We start from the raw sequence: 20896 nt of genomic DNA on the forward strand, positions 1-20896 counted from the left end.
CTCTGTTACACTTAAGATGCATAGCGACTTGGGCCCTTGTCTTGAAAATGACTAGGGACTTTGCATCCAAGTGAGTCGAAGAGAGAGAGAGAGAGAGGGAGAGCGAGAGGGAGGGAGAGCAAGCGAGAGAGGTATGAATTTCTTTGGGGGGGGGGAGAGTGAGAGAGAGAGTGAGTCCTTTTTTCCTGATACAGAGTAAGTAAGACAACAAATGAAAAGAGCCTTCCCGAGATTTCTCCACTGTTACCTGGGACTCTGTGCATGTCATTGCCCAAACATTCTAATTGTAATTGAACCACTGACTTTGTAGGCTTCAGATGCTATTCTGATGATGGGTGTGTGTGACCTTGGAATAAGAGACCAGGAAGGGTCTTTGACCAGTAAAGTGGTAATAGGGTTGAGAGAGAAGGCTGCTTAAGCTTAAAACGGGTGATTTTTTGTCAACTTTAAAGTGAATTTAGATCTTATTTAATTGCAGTGGATTAAGCTCTGGTAAGTGACCTCCTGGATTACTTTCCCCGAAATAATATTCCCCAGGAGGTGTAAGTTAGCAAAACTTCTTGAACTTGAGAACTAAGATTTTTCGCAGTTAAGGATAACTAACTTATTATTAAGCTTAGGCAATAGAAAGTTGAGTAAGGATGTATGCAATTGGGAGGATGTGTTTAAATGGGTTTTGTATCTTATTTAAAATATCATTAAAAATATTTATGATAAAAACAGTTTTTAAATGCTTACTATCAACTAGTTGCATTTTTAAGCACAAAAATGATTTAGTTTATTGCATCCTCAAAACAACTTGATAATGTAGATACAATTGTCCATTTTACACCTAAGGAAACTGAACACAGAAAAGTTAAATAACTTACCCAGTCACTTATTTAGTATGTGGGAGAGCCAGGATCTGAATCAGTTAGTCCCACTTCAGAGCTCATAGTCTTATGGTATAATGGTTATTGCTTTCTGTAGTTAATCATTTATGGATTATCAATGGTTGGTACTGGTTTTTTTCCCTCCATTTAGAAAATTTATTTATTTATTATTCATTTACTTATTTTTGAGGTTTATTTATTTTTTTTTTTAGTAATCTCTACATCCAACATGGGACTTGAACTCATGACCCCAAGATCAAGAGTTGCATGCTCTTCTGACTGAGCCAGCCAGGTGCCCCTGTGTTTTTTTTTGTTTTTGTTTTTGTTTTTTTTAGACTGATCTCCCTCCTATTTAACATATTTCATATGGATTTCTTTGGACTGTCAGTTAATATGAGCTTGGTGTTGCATAATAGTTTTGATAATTAGTCCATACACAATATAATTAATAAGGTAATTTTCTTGAAAGAGGTGGAAAGTCAGATAAAGTGATTTAAGGTTTTTCGGTCGTTGAAATATCCAAATGTTTGTTTTCCTCCAGTAGCACGGATAATTACAAGTAGCATGTAGTGTAGTCAACACTTCAAAAATTTATCCCAAAATATTAACTATTCTGTTTGAATTTTATTTATTTATTTATTTCTGCTTGAATTAGTTTATAATTTTATTTATTTATTCATTTTATCTTCTTATTCCTTGCCCTTCTCCTTTTGGTGACTCAGTACCTGAGAACTTTAGAAGTGTATAGCTCAACCTGTTGGAATTTAACAGGTGAATCATAAGGACTTTCAGAAACTTTTCCAAGTTATTTATCATTGTTTTCTAAGAGTTTGATGAGTACAGGTATATACAATAGAAACTCTAAGGAAGTGGCTGGGCCTACATTCATGTACCTAACTGCTATTCATAATTGATAGGTTTATATTGTTTCCTTTGATTTTTGGTTCCCTGAGAAGAGATGTCTATTCCCAACCTACAGTTTTGTTTTATTATGCATTTAATATACAGCTAGCACTGTGCTAAGTACTCCATTAAAAAAATGTAAGATAAGGTCCCTGACCTACAGCAGTCATTTGGGAATTAGTGAATTAGGCAAGGTTGGATGCATGATAGTAGTTGAAAGTGGTGCTGAGCACCATCAGACATGATGGCCAGGGTCAGGATCTGCAGATATCATAGCCTGAGATTCTAAAAGGATTATGTTGAATTCTGTGAGGTTCTAAAAAGGAAATTCTGGTCATATAAATATAAATAAATAGGAGGAAAAAGTCAGTAGATTCTGTGGGAATAAAAAAAAAATTGCTGAGTCTTTGGCAACGAAGAGGTCGTTTGTTTTCTGGTTAGGGTAAGAAGAGTAACACTCAGCGCTTAGAGCAACTACTGTAATGCTAGCAGGTGCTAGAGGGAAGGCAGGCTGCTTAGTGCATGTTTCACTTCAGCCTTTTCCAGGAAGGAAAATGATTTTCAAAAAGAGAAAGAAGATATCAGAAAGAGAATTAAAGCCAAGTTAGGTGAGAGAAGAGAGAGCAGATAGTCTCTTTAAATAAGTTCAAGTCTCTAGGCTCTGACAATTTTTGTCTTTTAATATCAAAAGCGTAGTTCTAGCAGATATATTTATAGAGCCACTATTATTCTGAGAAAAGTCATGGAGGATGAAGAAGTATTAAGAAAACTGAGGATGGGCAAATATTATTTCTCTTTGCATGAAGATAATGAGAAGAATAATTTCTAGACACTTTAAACTGGTAATCATTAATATCTGGGACAGATTATTTGATAAGTAGGTTTTAATCACTTAAGACAGTGGGTTTATTAAGAAAGGATTATTCCAAACTCACCTCCATTCTCTTCTCTGGTTAGCCTTATCAGACCAGTAGATTTGCAGAGCTCCATAGGCAGGGGCTTGCCAGCTGTTTTTGTAAATAAAGTTTTGTTGGAACACAGCTACACCCACTTGTTTACATATTGTCTGATGGCTTTTGCACTACAGTGGCTGAATCGAGTACCCGCCAGTGAGACCACATAGCCCAAAAAGCTGAAAATATTTACTATCTGGCCCTTCACAGAAAAAGTTTGCCCATTTCTGGGTTAGAGGAATGATACAGATTACATATCTGATGTAAGCAAGGTATTTGAACATTTTCCATAATATTAATGATAGGTAAAGGGTATGAAAATCATTTGTCAACCTCAAGGGAAGTCTCTAGCATCATGTCCTAGGGATCTGTCCTTATTTTTCTGGTCAGCATCTGGCATTATGGCTAAAGCCATTTCAGAAGGCCTGCTTGTTTTTGTAGATGACTCAGTACAGTAGAGGACAGGATTAAGATTCAGAGTTATTGCCAAAGCCAGCAAGATTAAATTCAGTGTGGTAAGTATAAAGATACATACTTAAAAGTATTTATCAAAACAGGGAGATGGGGAATTACCTGTCATTGCAAAAAAGACCTTAATGGACTCGGTCTAAACAAAAAATGCTATTAGGAAAAAGGAAGTAGGCTACCTTGTGTTAGATGTGGTGGTGAGATCAAGAGAATTAGGCCATGGCCTTACTGGTCAGATCCTACCTGGAGAGTTGTTTTCAGTTCTGGGTTACCACAAGTGGTATGTTTGCAAACTAGAGTTTATTCAGTGACAAGGAATCTAGAAACCAGGACATTGGGGGAAGAGTTGAAATAGCTAAAGATGGTTAGCTTGGAGAAAGGGAAAGTTAGAGAGATATAAATGGTAGTTATCTTCAGAGATTTGAAGCCATGTGGAAAGAGGGTACAGACTTGTGTTTTAAATAAAGGAACAATTTAGTTTGACCAACATCCAAATAGTCTACTTTCTGAACAATTCCTGTCATTAGAGATTATTCAGAATTGTTCTGTCATAGTAGGAAATACTGTGGGAGAAGGGGCATCGTACTAGACTACTTTTATTTATTTATTAAAAAATTTTTTAAGTTTATTTATTTATTTTGAGAGAGAGTGAGTCGGGGAAGGGCAGAGAGAGGGAGAGAGAGAATCCCAAGCAGGCTTCGAGCTCTGAGCACAGAGCCCGATGCGGGGCTTGAGCCCACTAACTGTGAGATCATGACCTGAGCCGAAACCAAGAGTCGGATGCCCAACCGACTGAGCCACCCAGGTGCTCCTGTACTAGACTACTTTTAAAAAGCTATGATTGTGAGGGCGCCTGGGTGACTCAGTCAGTTAAGCGTCTGACTTCAACTCAGGTCATGATCTCACAGTTCGTGGGTTCGAGCCCCGCATCAGGCTCTGTGCTGACGGCTCAGGCTGGAGCCTGCTTCAGATTCTGTGTCTCCTTCTCTCTCTGCCCCTCTCCTGCTTGCGCTCGGACTCTGTCTCTCAAAAATAAATACTAAAGGAAGTTTTTTTTAAAGCTATGAGCATATAATTAAGATTTGTATAAATGTAAAAAGAATTTGAGAGGGAGAAATCAGTGTGGTCTGGAGTTGTCATGGAAGACTCAGCAGGACTTTAGCTGGACCTAAAAGGATATGTAAGGTTTACATAGGTCAAGAAGGTGGGGGAGAAATTCTACATGGGAATGCAGCAGGAGTGAGACATGAGAGCAGAAGCATGTATAGTCTATGCAGGGATGAATGGAGTGGCAGAATGGGAAAAACCTTAGTGAAATCAAAGGTCAGTACTGGAGAGTGAAGAGAAAGATGAACTTTTCTATGTATAAAGTTCCTTTTGTACCTGACGCAGCCCCATGCATCCTGTTACTGTTCAGGCAGATGAGGATTTCAGGACCCTGAATTAGCATTCTCGGGAGGGTGAGGTTTGCTTGCCCTGAATTAGAATCCTCAGGAGGGTGAGTCCACAATTGAAGAATATTAAAGAGGCGGTGGCACTAAAGTAATTTTAACCTACATTCCAAATACTTTCTTAGTTATTGAGTTGAAATATTCTACAATTTTTACTCTTGTTTCTAAAGATGTTCCCTTAAAATTACTGTTCCACCTTCTTTTCCTGTATAAGAGGAGAAAGACTTCTGTGGTGGACCCCTGTTTTGGTCATAGTTTGGTCAAAGATGCTCCCTTAAAATTACGGTTCCACCTTCTTTTCCTATAAGGAGAAAAACTTCTGTGGTGGACACCTGTTTTGGTCATAGTTTAAGACTTAAGCTTTGCAGATTAATGAGGAATTTTAAATATATCTTTAATGGATAGTATATCTTTAAGGGGAATACATCCTAACTTTTCTGTGAAAAGTTTATTCAGAAGAGTGCCAGGGAAGGGATATTGCTAAAAGTCTAACCTGGGGAGAACTTTGAAAAGGGAGGAGGAGGAAACCTGGAATTGAAAATCTTCATCTGTTTAAGGGGGAGCTGCCACGGTGGACTTGGAAATTCAACAACAACAACAACAAAACACCCCTCCTGTAACCTGATCAGATTTGTTGGCTATGAGGGAGTGATTTTCGCCTCAGGTGTCAGAAGCACAGCATATTTCACGTTCTAGAAAACTGTGTTCTGAGACTGAGGGCTTTGCTTTTTATCTCTCATTAAGATGGGTAAAGGAGGCCTAGAGCCGTGAGTTTTTCCCAGGGCCCTCATAGTAATCCAGGAGCTGAGTATGGAACGGAATACATATTTGGTATATGTTGTTGACTCATTTTTGCTACTCTGTTACCTGCTAAGAATGCTTTATGTTCCTACTATGCTTCATTTAGATGGATTTTATGAGCTTGGATCATTATTTTAATGGGTATTTTGTCTCTAATATTGATGTTTACTTTTTCTTTTCTGAATTACCTTCCACGCAGAGCTTGGAGGACTCCTGAAGTATGTGCGACCCTTCTTGAATTCCATCAGCAAGGCTAAGGCAGCTCGTCTGGTCCGATCTCTTCTTGATCTGTTTCTTGATATGGAAGCAGCTACAGGGCAGGAGGTAAGCTGCTTTAATGGCAGAAGGCAGACCGTATGGAAAAAAATCTGTTTCAGTGAAAGAAATGCCTGCCTGCACTGTGGTGCTAATGTGGAAGGGACAGCTGGGAGGACAGCTCAGGACTTATCATGTCAGTTTCTCTTTGTTACAGGGCATTTGATACTTTGGGTCTGTTCCATGCTTTGCTTTGTAAGTGGAGATTGTCAGTGGTCCCTGGAATCCTCATTACATCAGGGTTACAAACTGATTCTTGTCTTTGAGGTATTGTATTGCCACACCTTTGTAATGTTTTCTGTGTCTGTGGTACCTTTCATTCTGTGTCACAAAGCTCCTTGTGAGCACTAAGTCTTGTGGCATCCCTTCCTGGCGTGTTTTGTACCGCATATATGCCTTTATTGAGGGGTGAGCATCCATGTGTTTGTGTCTTGTGTGTGCGGAAGTGACTCTGGTGTACCTGTACCTGTACGTGTTGTCTGCAAGTTCAGACCAGACCTGTATTGAAGAATGCCTCTTTGGAATCAGTGCCTGTTTGGAATCAGTGAGCCTCTTCTGAACTTTTAAAGATAGCTGTATTTCTGCACTTCAGGAGGAGACACCACCAAAGTTAAAACTTACTCTGTAAAAAGCAGCAGATTCAAACAGTATATTGTGGTTGCTTAAATCTGTTTGTAGGAAGAATACAGTTGTTGTCTTTCCTATAGACACATTGCTTAGTAGTCACTGAGTGCCTGCTGTGTACCACGCACTGTTTCAGTACTGGGGATACATTTGTAAAAACACAGTCACTGCTCTCATGAGGCTTATATTTTAATGAGGAAGGCAGACAATAAATATATAAAATGTCAGATATGTAAGGACAGGGGTAGGAATTGCTGGTTGGTTATATGTCTCATTGTTTGCTGTAATCTCTGTGGCTATACACGTAAAAGGTATGAAAGGGCACAGTAAACATTGAGTAAATAATGAATTTCAGAAATCTAGGACATATGGATCCCACTTTGAAATCAGGTCTTTTGTAAAATCTGCTCTCTAATCTTAACGATTCTTTGAAACCTAGTTTAAATACCATATACCAAATTTATTTGTAGAAAATCCATTTGTAGAGAAGTCTTCAAATTTGTGGCAGAACTATGTTTCATGATGGTAGGTCAAAAATATTTATGCATTTGTTTATTTATTCCAAATGTTTACTTATTTTTGAGTGAGAGAGCGTGTGTACGTGTGAGCTGGGAGGGGCACAGAGGGGGACAGAGGATCCCAAGCAGGCTCTGTGCTGACAGCAGAGAGCCCAACATGGGGCTCGAACCCACGAACTGTGAGATCATGACCTGAGCTGAAGTCAGATGCCCAACCAATTGAGCCACCCAGACACCCCAAAAATAGATAATATTTAGATGGCTGCCTTTTGAACCAAAGCATTAGAACTATTTTTATGAATGACTTAAAAAAAAGTGATTTTAAAGGGGTGTTACTCTAATCTAACTCAACTTTCAAAAAATTTTTTTTATCATACTTTGTTCTCATGAAAAAGTGACACCGTCTTTTGTTTGAAATAGGGTGCCTTATAATGGGCTGACCAAGAAACATTAGTGTGAAACAGATTGATGTGTGTTACTTGGAACTTTTTAGGCAGGAAAAATTAATTATCGAAGCTGCTCCTTTATACACCGACGTCTCTGGAATTTGTCCCTTCACAGAGCATAGAGTTAACTCCATGGGTAGAGCTGCATTTGTTTAATCTTCAGTCTTCCTACTCCTTTGTGGAAGTCTATTAAATCATAATTTAGCACTGTCCTGTAATTGGCTAGTGGGATTTACTGGCCTTATCATGTGGCCCCATGTCTGGTTAGGCCCTCCTGTCTAACATATCCTTTTCTCTGCTTTACTTTTCTTCATATTTATTTTACTTTTAACATCTGTTTACTCCTTAGAATATAAGTTCCGTGAGGGTAGCTACTTTGTCCTGTCCATTGCTGTACCCTTGGTACTTAGAGTAGTTTGGCGCAGAGGAGCTACAGAACTAGTATTTGCTGGAGGAGTGTGTGGATTATGCCTTCCCTGTGGTAGATGCTTAGGAGATACTTTGTTGAATTAAGACATAAATTTATTGAACTGAGATAAAAGTGTGTTGTTACTACATTTCTCTAGGGGACTCAAGGTCTCTGGCTTGGGGAAATTGGAGCTAGTGTTCATCTTGGAAAAGTCTAGGTTCTTTTAATATTTGATTGAGTGATGGGAAAGGATGGGGAAGCAAGTTATAGGTCCCTGTCACAGTAGTATTGCAGCCTGAGGCAAAAGTTGTTTCAGAACGTTGTTAAGAGGGCTAGGAGTTTTATGCTGGGGAGTTTGGTACCCAGGAGGTTGGAGGAGGGAATTTTTCCTTGCCTTTTTCTGATTGGGGATTGAGCAGAAGTCAGATCTACAGAACAGTTTTCAGCTTGTCATATTCCAAAAGGTGAGGATTGGGTCAATTACAGCACTAAGGGTTGGAGCCCAGAAAGTGAGGATGTATGTGTGACGTAAGGGGGTGGGGTAAGAGAGTGAGGGGATGGTTGGCAAGGGGAGAGGAGTGGAGAATTGGGGTGAGGAGGGGACTGAACCTGACTCTTGCCAGAGTGAACTGAAATTTCATTTTTTTTTTTTTTGTAATTTTTTTTTTTTAACATTTATTTATTTTTGAGACAGAGAGAGACAGAGCATGAACGGGGGAGGGTCAGAGAGAGGGAGACACAGATTCTGAAACAGGCTCCAGGCTCTGAGCTATCAGCCCAGAGCCCGACGCGGGGCTCAAACTCACGGACCGCGAGATCATGACCTGAGGTGAAGTCGGCCGCTTAACCGACTGAGCCACCCAGGCGCCCCTGAAATTTCATTTTTTAAAAAGATTCATTTTTTTATTTTATTTTAAAATTTATTTATTTATTTTGAGACAAAGAGTGCGTGTGTGCACACTCGAGCAGGGGAGGGGCAGAGAGAGGGGAGAGAGAGAGTATCCCAAGCAGGCTCTGCACTGTCAGCACAGAGCTTGATGTAGGTGCTCGAACTCATGAACTGTGAGATCATGACCTGAGCCGAAATCAAGAGTCAGATGCTTAACCAACTGAGCCACCCAGGCACCCCTGTAAACTGAAATTTCAAAATTAACTTTACCTTTCAGGGATCTCTAGGTAATTGACTATGGAAAGCCATTTTTTGGTATAGTCTATCCAACTGAAACCACAATAGTACATTTTAAGAAACCTTATATTGAATCCTGTTATTGAAACAGTTATTTCAGTGGAAAGGAGTTCATGCTAGAGAACTTCAGACTTGGAATAGTAGTAATTTTTCTCCCATAAGGATTTAGTTAGTAAAGTCATTTTAAAAATACTTAAATGTCTGAATGGGAGCCCGGGGAGTCAGAGCCTGACTCTTGATTTCGGCTCAGGTCATGATCTCACGTTTTTGTGAGTTCAAGCCCCACATTGGGCTCTGCGCACTGACCTTGAGTGGAGACTGCTTAGGATTCTCCCTTTCTCCCTTTCTCCCTTTCTCTGTGCCTCCCCCCCCCCCCAACCGATCTCTGAAAATAAATAAACTTAAAAAAAAAAAAGAAAACTTAAATGTCTGATTTCGACCACATCAAGGTTTAGTACTCAAATAAGGGCTTCCTCCAGAAGCATGGGCTTCTTATACATTCTTATCCCCTTTATCAGTCATTGTCAGCATTAACAAGGCACAAAGCCTCAAACAAAATAGTTGTGTAGCAAGGCCAATGGCCTTTAAAATTTTTACTTAATTTGAGGCGCTGGTGTCACCAATTACAGTCCTAGATAGTGCAGAATATGCACCCCTGTAATGGGTAACAGATCTCAGTTCAGTTTGTAAAAAAGTCCCTGCTTTAGGAGAAATACCAGTACTGACCTGAACGAGAGCACCGGAGATAGGGTCAAGTTCTGATCCCAGTTGCTGTTACGTGACCTTGAGCGAGTCACTTGACATCTGGACTGTCAGGGAAATGGGGACAGGTGAGATGCTGGAGTAGAATTCAGTGTTTCTTAACTAGAGGTCTACATCCAAGTGGCCAGGTTCTGTTCGAGACTACTGAATCAGGAGCCTCGGCGTCCATTTTTGTATTCTCTGAAAAAAATCCCTGTGTAAAACTGGCATGGTAAGCATTTCTTAGCCCTCCCAAGACTTACAGGACTAAGGACTCTTGTATTTTCATTGTTAAACATATTCAGCAAAGTATTTTCAGTTCCATTCACATTATGAACTGATCTGACTTTGAGGTTGGCTTTTCAGAACATAATGCAGAAGACTGAAATTGTGGTTGGCTTGCTTTTATTTTAGTTTTTGTAGAATTTTTATTAGGTCTGTTGAATTTAGTGCTGGAGATTAAGTAGCCACCAGGGGGCCTCAGTGAATTGTAAAGGTTCCAGTGACTCTTACGGTGGTGAGTCCGCTAAATACCATGTAATGTCATGTTTCTTCACTGAGCTTGGAACTTAGGATCTAAAGGCAGATGATCTGTCAATCTGGATTATGTTCCTTTCCTTTTCCTTCCTTACACACCTCTTAAGAGAACTTTGGATTTAAAGACCTGTTGTATTAGCAATTAGTTCTCTAGAAAGTTCAGTTTCTTTTTATCTTATGCTTTCATTAGGAATCTTAATAACAAAACTTGCCTCAACGGAAGTGATATAAGATCTTAATATGTATATAAATGATATAAGTAGTTAATATGTACTTTCTCAAAGCTAAGATGTCACAGATGCCTGATGGCAGGTAGACCATCTAGCGACAACACTCCTTTAAATCAGTTACTTTGCATGTTATATCACTGTTTGGGTGGCAGATAGAACTGGGGGTTCAAAGCACCTTTATTTATTTTTATTCATTTTTTTAAAAGCAGACTCTGTACCCATTATGAGACTCAAACTCACATCCCTGAGATCAGGAGTCACATGTTCTGCTGACTGAGCCAGCCATGTGCTCCCAAAGCATACCATTAAATAAAGCTTTAAAGTCCTTTTAAGTGTTAGGCTAATTCTAGTTTTTTTTTTTTTTTTTTTTTTTTTTTTTTTTTTTTTCTCCATTTAGTATGTGCTAAGTGTATTGTATTGTGATGATGAATCGGTTGGTTGCACTTCTTAGTATTGGAAAGGGCCTTTAGAGTCATATAAGCAAGTGTTAGGAACAAGGCATTTGTGCTTAGTCTGAGAATTTCTCCCCTTTATTACCAGTGGGTTCATATTAACACATTACTGTTACTATTTGCAGAAGTTTCTGCTTTAAAGATTTCTCATCCATTGTAGAAATCTATATTCCAGGGCTATATATGTTGGAAGTTCTGGGTTCCTTCTGGGAAGGTAGGAGAGGAATCTTAAAGAGGAAGGTCTTTTCCAAAAGAACACAATCTAAGCACAAAAATACTTTGTGTGTAAAAAACCAAGTTGATTCTCCATTATGATATAACCATTACACTTTGAGATACTGTGGATCAAGGCATGTCCCCTGTGACATTAAACAGAGCAACATGGGTAATATATAAGGAGGGAATTAAAGTTGTTCTCCAAAGCAAGGTCTGTGGGAAGAATGTGAGGACATAATGTTGCACGTACTGTCTCTTCATTGCAGGTCGAGTTGTGTTTAGAGTGCATCGAATGGGCCAAATCAGAGAAAAGAACTTTCTTACGCCAAGCTTTGGAGGTATGTGCCTACACTAGTACTGATTTCAGGTCTTTGGGCATTAGACTGTGAATGTAATTAACACCATTCTGATCAAAAGTATTTTCAGTAATTTTGTATTCTCCAGGCAGCCAAAGGTTATTGATAGTAATCCCACTCAGGAGAATACTCTGGTGGCAGTTTTGAGATAGACCTGCTGTTTGGCTCAGAAGAGTAAGCAGTAGCACAGTAAAGTTAACAATCACTGGCCATGGTAGGAGATAATGGGCTGGATTTGGTGCTCTCTCCAGGACTTGTATATTCAACAGTAACAGTTCTGTGACTGTCAATCTTTGATTTCTTTCTTTGGCCTTTTTCTTTCTTTCTGTCAGTCAATGCCTTTTCTCTTTCCTAGGCAAGACTGGTGTCTTTGTACTTTGATACCAAGAGGTACCAGGAAGCATTGCATTTGGGTAAGTAAGCTGGTAGAAAGTAATAAGGCATCCTAGCTGGCTAAATAAATGTATTCTGAACCTGGCCACTCTTACTAGTTACATACTAACAACTTATGTTCTGTTTACTTCTAAGAAGGATTTAAAGTGGCTTACATTTACTGAACCTGTCATGGAAAAATGCCATTTGGAAGTTCTGAAGAACTACCCAGAGTTAGTCTGTCAGATTTAGAAACCAAAAGGATCAAACTGCAAGTGTTTGACTATTACATTTACTATACTTGTTTATAATTATATTTAAAATCTCTTTTAAAGTCCAAGAAGTTAACTGGTGCAAATGTATATGGCAGCTAGAGTGGGCCGACTAAAGGCTTTCCCTGTGTGGCCTTTAAACACCCTGGAGTCTTTGCCTGCTGCTTTTTTTTTTTTTCTTTCTTTCTTTTTTTTTCTTTTTTCTTTTTTTTAAATTAGTGGGTAGATCTGGACTATTTTCCCCAGATGAAAGAATATGGTTCTCTATTAAAGTTGAAAAAATTGCCAGTATTAAGTTTTTATCCAGCAAAATGGGATTTCATATGATTCAAATAGTAGCATTAAAAAAACAACAGTTTTATTGAGATGTAATTCATAGACCATAAAATTCACCCTTTTATTTATTTAATAAAGTTTATTTTGAGAGAGAGCGCACACATGCGTGAGCAGGGGAGGGGCGGGGGGGGGGAAGAGAGAGAGAGCAAGGAAGGGAGAGAGAATATGAATATACTGACATGGGGCTTGATTTCATGAACTGTTGAGGTCGTGACCTGAGTCGAAATCCAGAGTCAGACACTTAACCAACTGAGCCACCCAGGTGTCCCCAAATTCACCCTTTTAAAAGTGTACAATTCATTGTTTTTTTACCACTGAATTTACACGAATACAGTATATTCACAGTTGTCCAATCATCTCCACAATCTGATTTCAGAACATTTTCCTCACCCCAGAAAGAAACCTTGTACCCATGTACCCATTAGTTATCACTTCCCATTGTTCCCCACCCCCCACCAGGCAAGCATGAATCTACTTTGTGCCCCTATGGATATTCCTGTTCTGGACATTTCTTATAAATAGAATCTTGTAGTATATGGTCTTTCACTTGGCATATTTTCAAGGTTCGTCCATGCTGTAGCATATATCAGTACTTTATTCGTTTTTATTGCTGAATATCCATTGTGTGGTTATGCCACGTTTTATTTATTTATTGTCTTTTTTATTTTAGCCATCTTCGTGGGGGGTGCAAGTGGTATCTCATTGTGGTTTTGATTTGCATTTCCCTGATGGCTAATGATGTTAAGAATCTTTTCATGTACTTATTGGCCATTTGTATGTCTTTGGAGAAATGTTTATTCAATCCTTTGCTTGTTTTTTAATTGGGTTGGTTGTCATTTTATTGTTCACTCTAAATACAGGTCCCTTACCAGATACGTGGTTTGCAAATTTTTCCCCCTATTTTATGGGTTGCTTTTTTACTTTCCTGAATAGTGTCCTTTGAAGCACATTAAAAAAAATTTGTTTTTAGATGTTTATTTGTATTAGAGAGCCAGACAGTACGTGAGCGGGGGAGGGGCAGAGAAAGACAGAGACAGAATCTGAAGCAGCTCCAGGCTCTTGAGTTGTCAGCAGAGCCCAACGTAGGGCTCAAACTCACCAGCTGTGAGATCATGACCTGAGCCGAAGTTGGACGCTTAACTGACTGAGCCACCTAGGCGCGCCCCTGAAGCACATTTTAATTTAAAGTCCCATTTGTTTTTTCTTTTGTTGCTTACACTTTCGGTATCATACCTAAGAAATCATTGCCTAATCCCAGATCACAAAGATTTACTCCTGTGTTTTATGGGTTTAGCTCTTATGTTCAGGTCTTTGATTTATTTTGAGTTAATTTGTATATATGATGCGAGTCTATTTGGATTTGATTTTCTCATCTGAGATGAGAAGAAGGTGTATTTGGAGAACAGTGGCATATCCAGAACTCTTTCCTTCCCCCTCCAATCTTAGTGCCTGGCGTTTCTTATGTAGTATTATGATTGCTAGACAGGAAGAGAATGAGACCAGGTGGCTGTCTGAACTGAATAACTAGTTTCAGCATGTTCTGGGTGGAGATTCTCACTGTATTCAGATCTTCTGAGTAAGCCTATAGGATTTTTGGCCCTAATGTTGTCTTTAGTATGTAGAAAACTTCAAAGAGGTCTATGTTTCTCTTTTGGAAGAGAAAATAGCACATAAGTAAAAAAAAAAAAAAAAATTAATTCTTGCAAATAGACTACCTCTCTGAGTTCAGGCCAGTTTCTTTATCCTGAGTGTTCTTATGAGGGTGGGAGAGTGAGACGTTATAGTATTAAGGTATTAAGATTATGGCTAACAAAGGGGTATATATTTTTTTCCTGCTTCAGGTTCTCAGCTGCTGCGGGAGTTGAAAAAGATGGATGACAAAGCCCTTTTGGTGGAAGTACAGCTTTTAGAAAGCAAAACATACCATGCCCTGAGCAACCTGCCGAAAGCCCGAGCTGCCTTAACCTCTGCTCGAACTACAGCAAATGCTATCTACTGCCCCCCTAAATTGCAGGCCACATTGGATATGCAATCAGGTAACACCCTAGCTACTCATGGCATGTTTTCTTAAAGTTCATCTTATCTTACAGTGGGGAGGAATGGGGGGCATGGGGATGGAGAATGTACTTGGCTGATTCTACTCAAACTTCTTAGAGAAACCAATTAGAAGGATACATTCCCTCCTATTAACTTGCTGTTAACTGCCTAAAATATATTAAGAACATGGTTATCTGTGGTGGTCCAGGCGACATGATGGTTATAGCCAAGAGCCTAGAAAGGTCTCACAAGTTTAAAAAGCTCCCTTAACTTCCACCTTAGTCACTCATGTAGGGTGGTAGCACTTCTCTTCAGAATTCGACTAACCCAAGTCTCTTGTCACTTGGAGACCTTGGTAAAGCATGTTGGACTTTTCCATAGGGCCTCAGATCAGGGCTAAAGGAATGCGTCCCCTACTACCCCCAATTGCAGTTGAGTGTAGTGGATACCTTTCTGATGGAGTGTGTGAATATTGGGGCTAGGAGGCCATGGATTGGCAGGAGGATGCTTTTTCTTGTAGCTAGCAGCTTTTATTCTAGTTTATCATCATTATTGAAAGAGCACTGGAATTGGAGGCAGAAGACTAGTTTAGGGGCGCCTGGGTGGCTCAGTCGGTTAACCATCTGACTCTTGATTTCAGCTCAGGTCATGATCTCACGGTTCGTGAGTTTGAGCCCCTGAGTTGGGCTCTTTGCTGACAGTGTAGGGCCTGCTTGGGATTCTCTCTCTCTCTCCCCCTGCACATACTCCCCCCATCCCCCCTCTCAAAATAAATAAGCAGTAAAAAAAAAAAAAAAAAAAATAGACTACTAGTTTGAAGTCCTGGTGTTACCTTTCTGTAATCTTTGTTTATAATTGTATAAGCGAAAGAATACCTGTCCTACTTGCTTATCAGGTATTGTGAATATCACATGATATGTTTTACCATTCAGAGGTTAAGAGCAGAAGCTCTACAAACTACCTTTCCTAGGTTGAAATTGGGGTTCTGTCAGTTTCTAGCTGTGTGGCTTTGGGCAAGTTATTTATCTGTAGCTCATCTGTAAAATGGTGATAATAGTCGTACCTTCTCATAGGATCGTGGTGAGGATTAAGTGGGATGATGAACGTGAAGCTCTTACCACAGCACCTAGCTTTCACCAGTATTGGCACTCGCTTTAAGCTGCTCCTCTTTCCTTATGCTGTCCTTCATGGGCAAGAGATGAATTTGCATCTGATTTCTCAGAAGAAATGGAGGCCCTGTGTACATGAACCCTCTTCTCATTCCTCTCCAGAATTTCTGTCACTGATTCTTATACCTGTCCTTCTGTTCATTCTGAGTCTGCAGTCTTTCTTCTCCCCTTGGATCTTCCTGTTAGTCCTTGAACTGCCCCAGCTACAAAAGCATAGGCCTTTCTCCTTTCTAAATTGCTGTCTTTTTTTCTGTCAAGTTTCTTGAAAAAGCTGAAAAAGTATCCTTCCTTTACTGACTCCTTGAAAGAAGTCAGTAACTTCCTTATAACCTCTCCTTTTGGGGGGAGGTTGACCCTATTGAACACTCTAGTCTTCTTTGACATCAGTGTCTTCTTGGTTCTCCTCCCTTGACTGACTCTCTTTGGTCACACTTTGCTGTTTCCTCTTCCTTATGACTGACTTTTAAGTGTGGGTGTTTCTCAATGTGTTTCTTAGCTTCTTTCTCTTCCTGTTCTGTTTCCTGTCTCAAATCTCATACTCACCTGTGGCTTTCACTGCTGCATGCCACCAGTGGTCTCTTCACCTAGACCTTCAGTAGCTTCCCTCTCTCCTAAATTCCAGGTCCAGATTTCCAGCTGCATAATGGACATACATACTTAAATGTCTCAGGCGTCTCAGTCTCAACATGTCAAAAAGCAAAATTATTATCTAACTCCTCTCTCAACCTTTTTGTCCTGTTCGAGTAGTATCATTATTGGCTTAATGTTTCTCAAGCTACTGTCTTTGGGTTAATTTTGACTCCTTTTTCTCTTTACCCTTCATATCTAGTCAGTTGCTAGATCAGGTTTAGTTTGTCTCCAAACCTGCCTCCTTTTTCCCCATCCTACAGTCACTGTGCTAATAAATAAAGGTCTGGGGCATTGGAGTAATGTTTTACTGATGTAACCGTTGCTGATTACTTCTCCCAATCCACTACTGACCCCAAAGTCATTTTTCTCAAACACAAATCTGATCATGTAACTCCTTTATTTGAAATTCTCCAGTGGTTTCCTATTATTCCCAGGCTACATTTTACTTTAACATGGCAAGCTAAAGGAAAGCATCTTTTCATCGGTTACCAGATAACTTCATGTGTTCCTACTTTTGTGCCTTTGTGTATTTTGTCTTCTTTGCCTGGAAATTCCCCCTTCTCATCTATCCCCTTGGCAGACTCCTGTGCACCCTTCCAGATCCAGTTGTGCTTTCTTTTCTTTTGGACTTCCCTATCAAAGCTCTATTCTTTTGTACATGGTGCTAGTCTTGTTATGGTACTAGTCTTGTTTCTGTTTTGGTGACCATCTTTGCCACTGTGTGACTGTGAGCTTCATGAGGGCCTTTTCTTCATATTTTCTCTGTAGTAATTGTATCAGTTCCTGGCACATAGTAGGCATTAATTTTTGTGTTGAATGAGTGACAGTCTCAGTTTTTTTGTTGCTGTGTTGTTTTGTTTTAAAAAAAATTGTTTTTTAACGTTTATTTATTATTGAGAGACAGAGAGACAGAGCGTGAGCAGGGGAGGGGCAGAGAGAGGAGGAGACACAGAATCTGAGGCAGGTTCCACGCTCTGAGCTGTCAGCACTGGAGGTGGGGCTCGAACTCACAAAACTGTGAGATCATGACCTGAGCTGAAGTCAGACACTCAACTGACTGAGGCACCCAGGTGCCCCGTTTTGTTTTTTAAATAATAAACCTCCTGGGGGATCTGGGTGGCTCAGTCGATTAAAGGACCAATTCTTGATTTCGGCTCAGGTTGTGATCTCATGGTTGTGAGGTTGAGCCCAAGTCAGGCTCTGTGCTGGGTGTGGAGCCTGCTTACGATTCATTCATTCATTCATTCTCTCTCTCTCTGTGTCTCTCGCCCCCTCCCTCCCTCCCTCCCCCCCCCTCCCCTTCTCCCTCCCTCTCCCTCCCTCCCTCTCTCGCTCTGCCTGCCCCCCCCTCCATGCTCACGTGCGTACTTTCTCTCTCTCAAAAAATGTTCTCTTTAAATAAATAAATAGATAAACCTATAATAGCCATGTTGCTTGGAGTCCTAATGTGGGCCCTATTTATTACTGTATTTGGGAAAGCAGTATACCAGTTCTTGGCCCTTATTTTACCTTTTCTTTTTCTTTTTTTAAACTAGTCTTGCTGTGGTCTGGTCTGTTCTCTTCTAGCTCAGGACCAGGAGGTGTGGGAAATGGGGATTTGTCTAATCTAGTTTAGCAGTGTTAATAGTTTGTTGGACATTCTTGAGGGCGCTCTCCTTGGCTTCAGAGAAGGGTGGATTTTCTCCAGCTCTCTTTAGTTAAGAACAGTAGAGAAGAAGGGTGATTCCTTTAGCCTCCAAATGAGAGGTTTCTTGGGTAGAGTATTTTAAAAGTACTGGGGTGTGGCACATACACTCAGTAAATGGTTATTAAGTCACAAGTTCCCAGATGGTGTACAGGCACGCAAGTATATGATAGGTGGGTTTAAAATGTGCTGAAACACGGGACACCTGGGTAGCTCAGTCAGTTAAACATCTGGCTTTGGCTCAGGTCATGATCTCACAGTTCGTGAGTTCGGGCCCCGCATTGGGTGAGCTCGAGCCCTGCCTTGGGTGACCCCCACTTCTCTCTCTCTCTCTCTCTCTCAATCTCAATCTCAATCTCAATCTCAATCTCCATCTCTACCCCCCTCTCCCTCCCTCCCTCTCCCTCCCCCTTGTGGGATTCTCTCTCTCCCTCTCTGCCCCTAGCTCACTTGCACCCTCTCTCAAATAAATAAATAAGTAAACAAACAAATAAATAAATGTGCTGAAACATTCTTCCCTTGGGTCACGTGTAACTAGTTTTATCCTTTTATTTCAAGGTGCTGAATACTTTCTCTGTGTGTCTTGATGTTAAGAATGTTGGGAAGCACTGTGGTAATAAACAAATGGGGCTGAGGTCTGTAACCTCATAAAGGCTGAAGTGGAGTTAGAACTAATACAGACTCTGAGGGCTTAGATGCCTCCCAAGCTAGAAAAAACTAAATTTCATGTTACCCCAAGTGATAGCGTAGGTTGCAAGTAATAGCAAGTTCAATCAAAGTTAGCCTTGTTGGGAACAACCCAGCTTTTTTTTTTTTTTAAGGTTTATTTTTTATTTTTGAAAGAAAGAGAGCGCTGGCAGGGGAGGGGCAGAGAGAGAGGGAGACATAGAATCCAAAGCAGGCTGCAGGCTCTGAGCTTGTCAGTGCAGAGCCCGATGAACCCACAAACCATGAGGTCACAACCTGAGCTAAAGTCAGACACTTAACTGACTGAGCCATCCAGGTGCCCTTCCAACTTCTAAATGATAGAGAATTATTTAAACTGTAGTCTGTCAGCCGAAGGAAGTACTGCTTAACCATGTCCAGTTAAATTAAGTTCATATGTCTAGCATTATATGAAGTCTATATATTGATTGCATCTAGGCAAAAGCACACCTGTAAATGACAAGTATCTGAAATGAGAGTATAAGAGATTGGATTTCCTTTTTCTTATGAGAGCTGCTTACCTATAAAAATGTCAAGTTTAGGCAAGCTGTCTTAAAGACATGTTACCAAAACAAGTCATTCAGGCAGTCCAGGATATTTGGTTGAACTTCCTGACCTATGAGGGTGACGTCCTGGAGGCTAAACGTGGCCTTTTCTAGTGGCTTCAGAAGATAGCAGAACCATGGTGGTGATGGGAAGCCTGGGGAAAGATGTTAGCGCTCCCCGCCTGCCCCTGCTTTTTAAAGGTTTTTAGGATCCCCTTTGAGTAGGGTCTCTAACTCCTTTGGAATTTATATTGTCAAGATGACATTGAACTTGGTGACTAAAGAACTGGGTCTAATCCCAGCTCTGCCACTAGCTGGCATTGACTTCGGGGCAGGCCCTTTATCCCTTCCTGACCTCATCACTAAGTAGATGGGGTTGGGATAGATTTCTGAGGCCCTTCCCAGCTCTGATCTTTGATGGTTCTATTATTTCATATGGTTCTTACTCCTTTCTTTTTTAATGCCCAGGTATTATCCATGCAGCAGAGGAGAAGGATTGGAAAACTGCATACTCATATTTCTATGAGGCATTTGAGGGTTATGATTCCATCGATAGCCCCAAGGCCATCACATCTCTGAAGTACATGTTGCTGTGCAAAATCATGCTCAACACGTAGGTACACATTAACTTGGGGGTATGAGAACTCAAGTTCTTCACCTCAGTTTTTGGCCATACAGATGGCTTGCACAGGGAGTTGGGCTGGTTACAGAAGCAGAAGTGGCCACCTCTGGGGCTAGCTGACATAGAGTGGGGGGATTGAAGGTGTTCCAGAGCACATTTCCTTGCTGGTCTTTGAGAATCAGGGAGACAGATTTTAGAAATCTCCTTTCCAGACTCGCTTGGAGTGTTCTCATCATCCTGCAATTATTATGACCAGAGAGTTGCTGAGCACCAGACAGTGGGCCTGGAAATTAGCTTACAGTCCAGCACTGGCCAGGTGGGCCACCCAGAATGGGGGTGGGTTAAGGAAGAGGTTAGGGAGAGGTTTGAGAAAGGGGACAACAGCAAGGATGACAGATCTTTTCATAAGGAATTCTACAGAATTTATCAACATTCCTTTGGGAGTAATGAGATATTGACCGACATTATTCTGTCTGTTGGGTCTACTACTTTTGGGACGTTCAGTGCTGCTATCTTTTTAATGCTGGAGTTTTTCTGCTCTCAAGTGCTGGGCTTAGGCAGAGAGTGAAGAAAGCCTGCCTTCTGTGAGGTGAGGGGCCTGTGGGTTTGGGTGTGGGGACTGTTACCTCTGTGGGCGGTCTTCTCCGTGGAATTCTGAGACAAATTTGCCTCAGCCTATACTTAGAAGCCTAACATCCTGGAGCAGTTGACCACGTTTGTCTTTTTTTTTCTAGCCCAGAAGATGTCCAGGCTTTGGTGAGCGGGAAACTTGCGCTTCGGTATGCAGGGAGGCAGGTAGGGAATACTTTGACTGCAGTTCTGATCCTCTACTCACTCTGAGGCCAGCACATTGTCAGTCACGATGCACAGTGAGACCAGTGCTCTTCAGGTCTCCATTCTATATTCTCCATGTGATCCCCCTCGCCCCCTGCCACCCCTTTCCCTTAAGGCCATGCAGTGTGTTTCCTGTACTGTTAAATTCTTGGCCTGGAGAGTCTGTGTTTGGTGCTCTTATGGACATCAGGTGGTTTGGGGGAGTTATAAGA

At 40.7% G+C, this 20896-nt stretch overlaps 1 protein-coding gene and 1 long non-coding RNA gene across 2 annotated transcripts in view; one reads left to right on the plus strand and one right to left on the minus strand.

Annotated features, from left to right (window-relative positions):
- PSMD11 (proteasome 26S subunit, non-ATPase 11) overlaps window positions 1-20896 on the plus strand; it is a 29541-nt gene that overhangs the window by 2897 nt on the left and 5748 nt on the right. Inside the window, exons 3-8 of the mRNA XM_060647783.3 lie at window positions 5648-5772; window positions 11389-11460; window positions 11834-11891; window positions 14300-14494; window positions 19697-19841; window positions 20585-20645. Coding sequence (XP_060503766.1) covers window positions 5648-5772; window positions 11389-11460; window positions 11834-11891; window positions 14300-14494; window positions 19697-19841; window positions 20585-20645 — 656 coding nt within the window. The remainder of the gene's footprint in view (window positions 1-5647; window positions 5773-11388; window positions 11461-11833; window positions 11892-14299; window positions 14495-19696; window positions 19842-20584; window positions 20646-20896) is intronic.
- LOC132688593 (uncharacterized) lies at window positions 1393-4662 on the minus strand. The gene is made up of 3 exons (XR_009614609.3): window positions 4580-4662; window positions 2711-2782; window positions 1393-1626 (listed from the first exon to the last, which is right to left on the minus strand). It is a non-coding gene; the product is annotated as an uncharacterized LOC132688593 (long non-coding RNA).

Source organism: Panthera onca, chromosome E1 (genome assembly GCF_046562875.1).
Source record: "Panthera onca isolate mPanOnc1 chromosome E1, mPanOnc1 haplotype 2, whole genome shotgun sequence".
NCBI lineage: Eukaryota > Metazoa > Chordata > Mammalia > Carnivora > Felidae > Panthera > Panthera onca.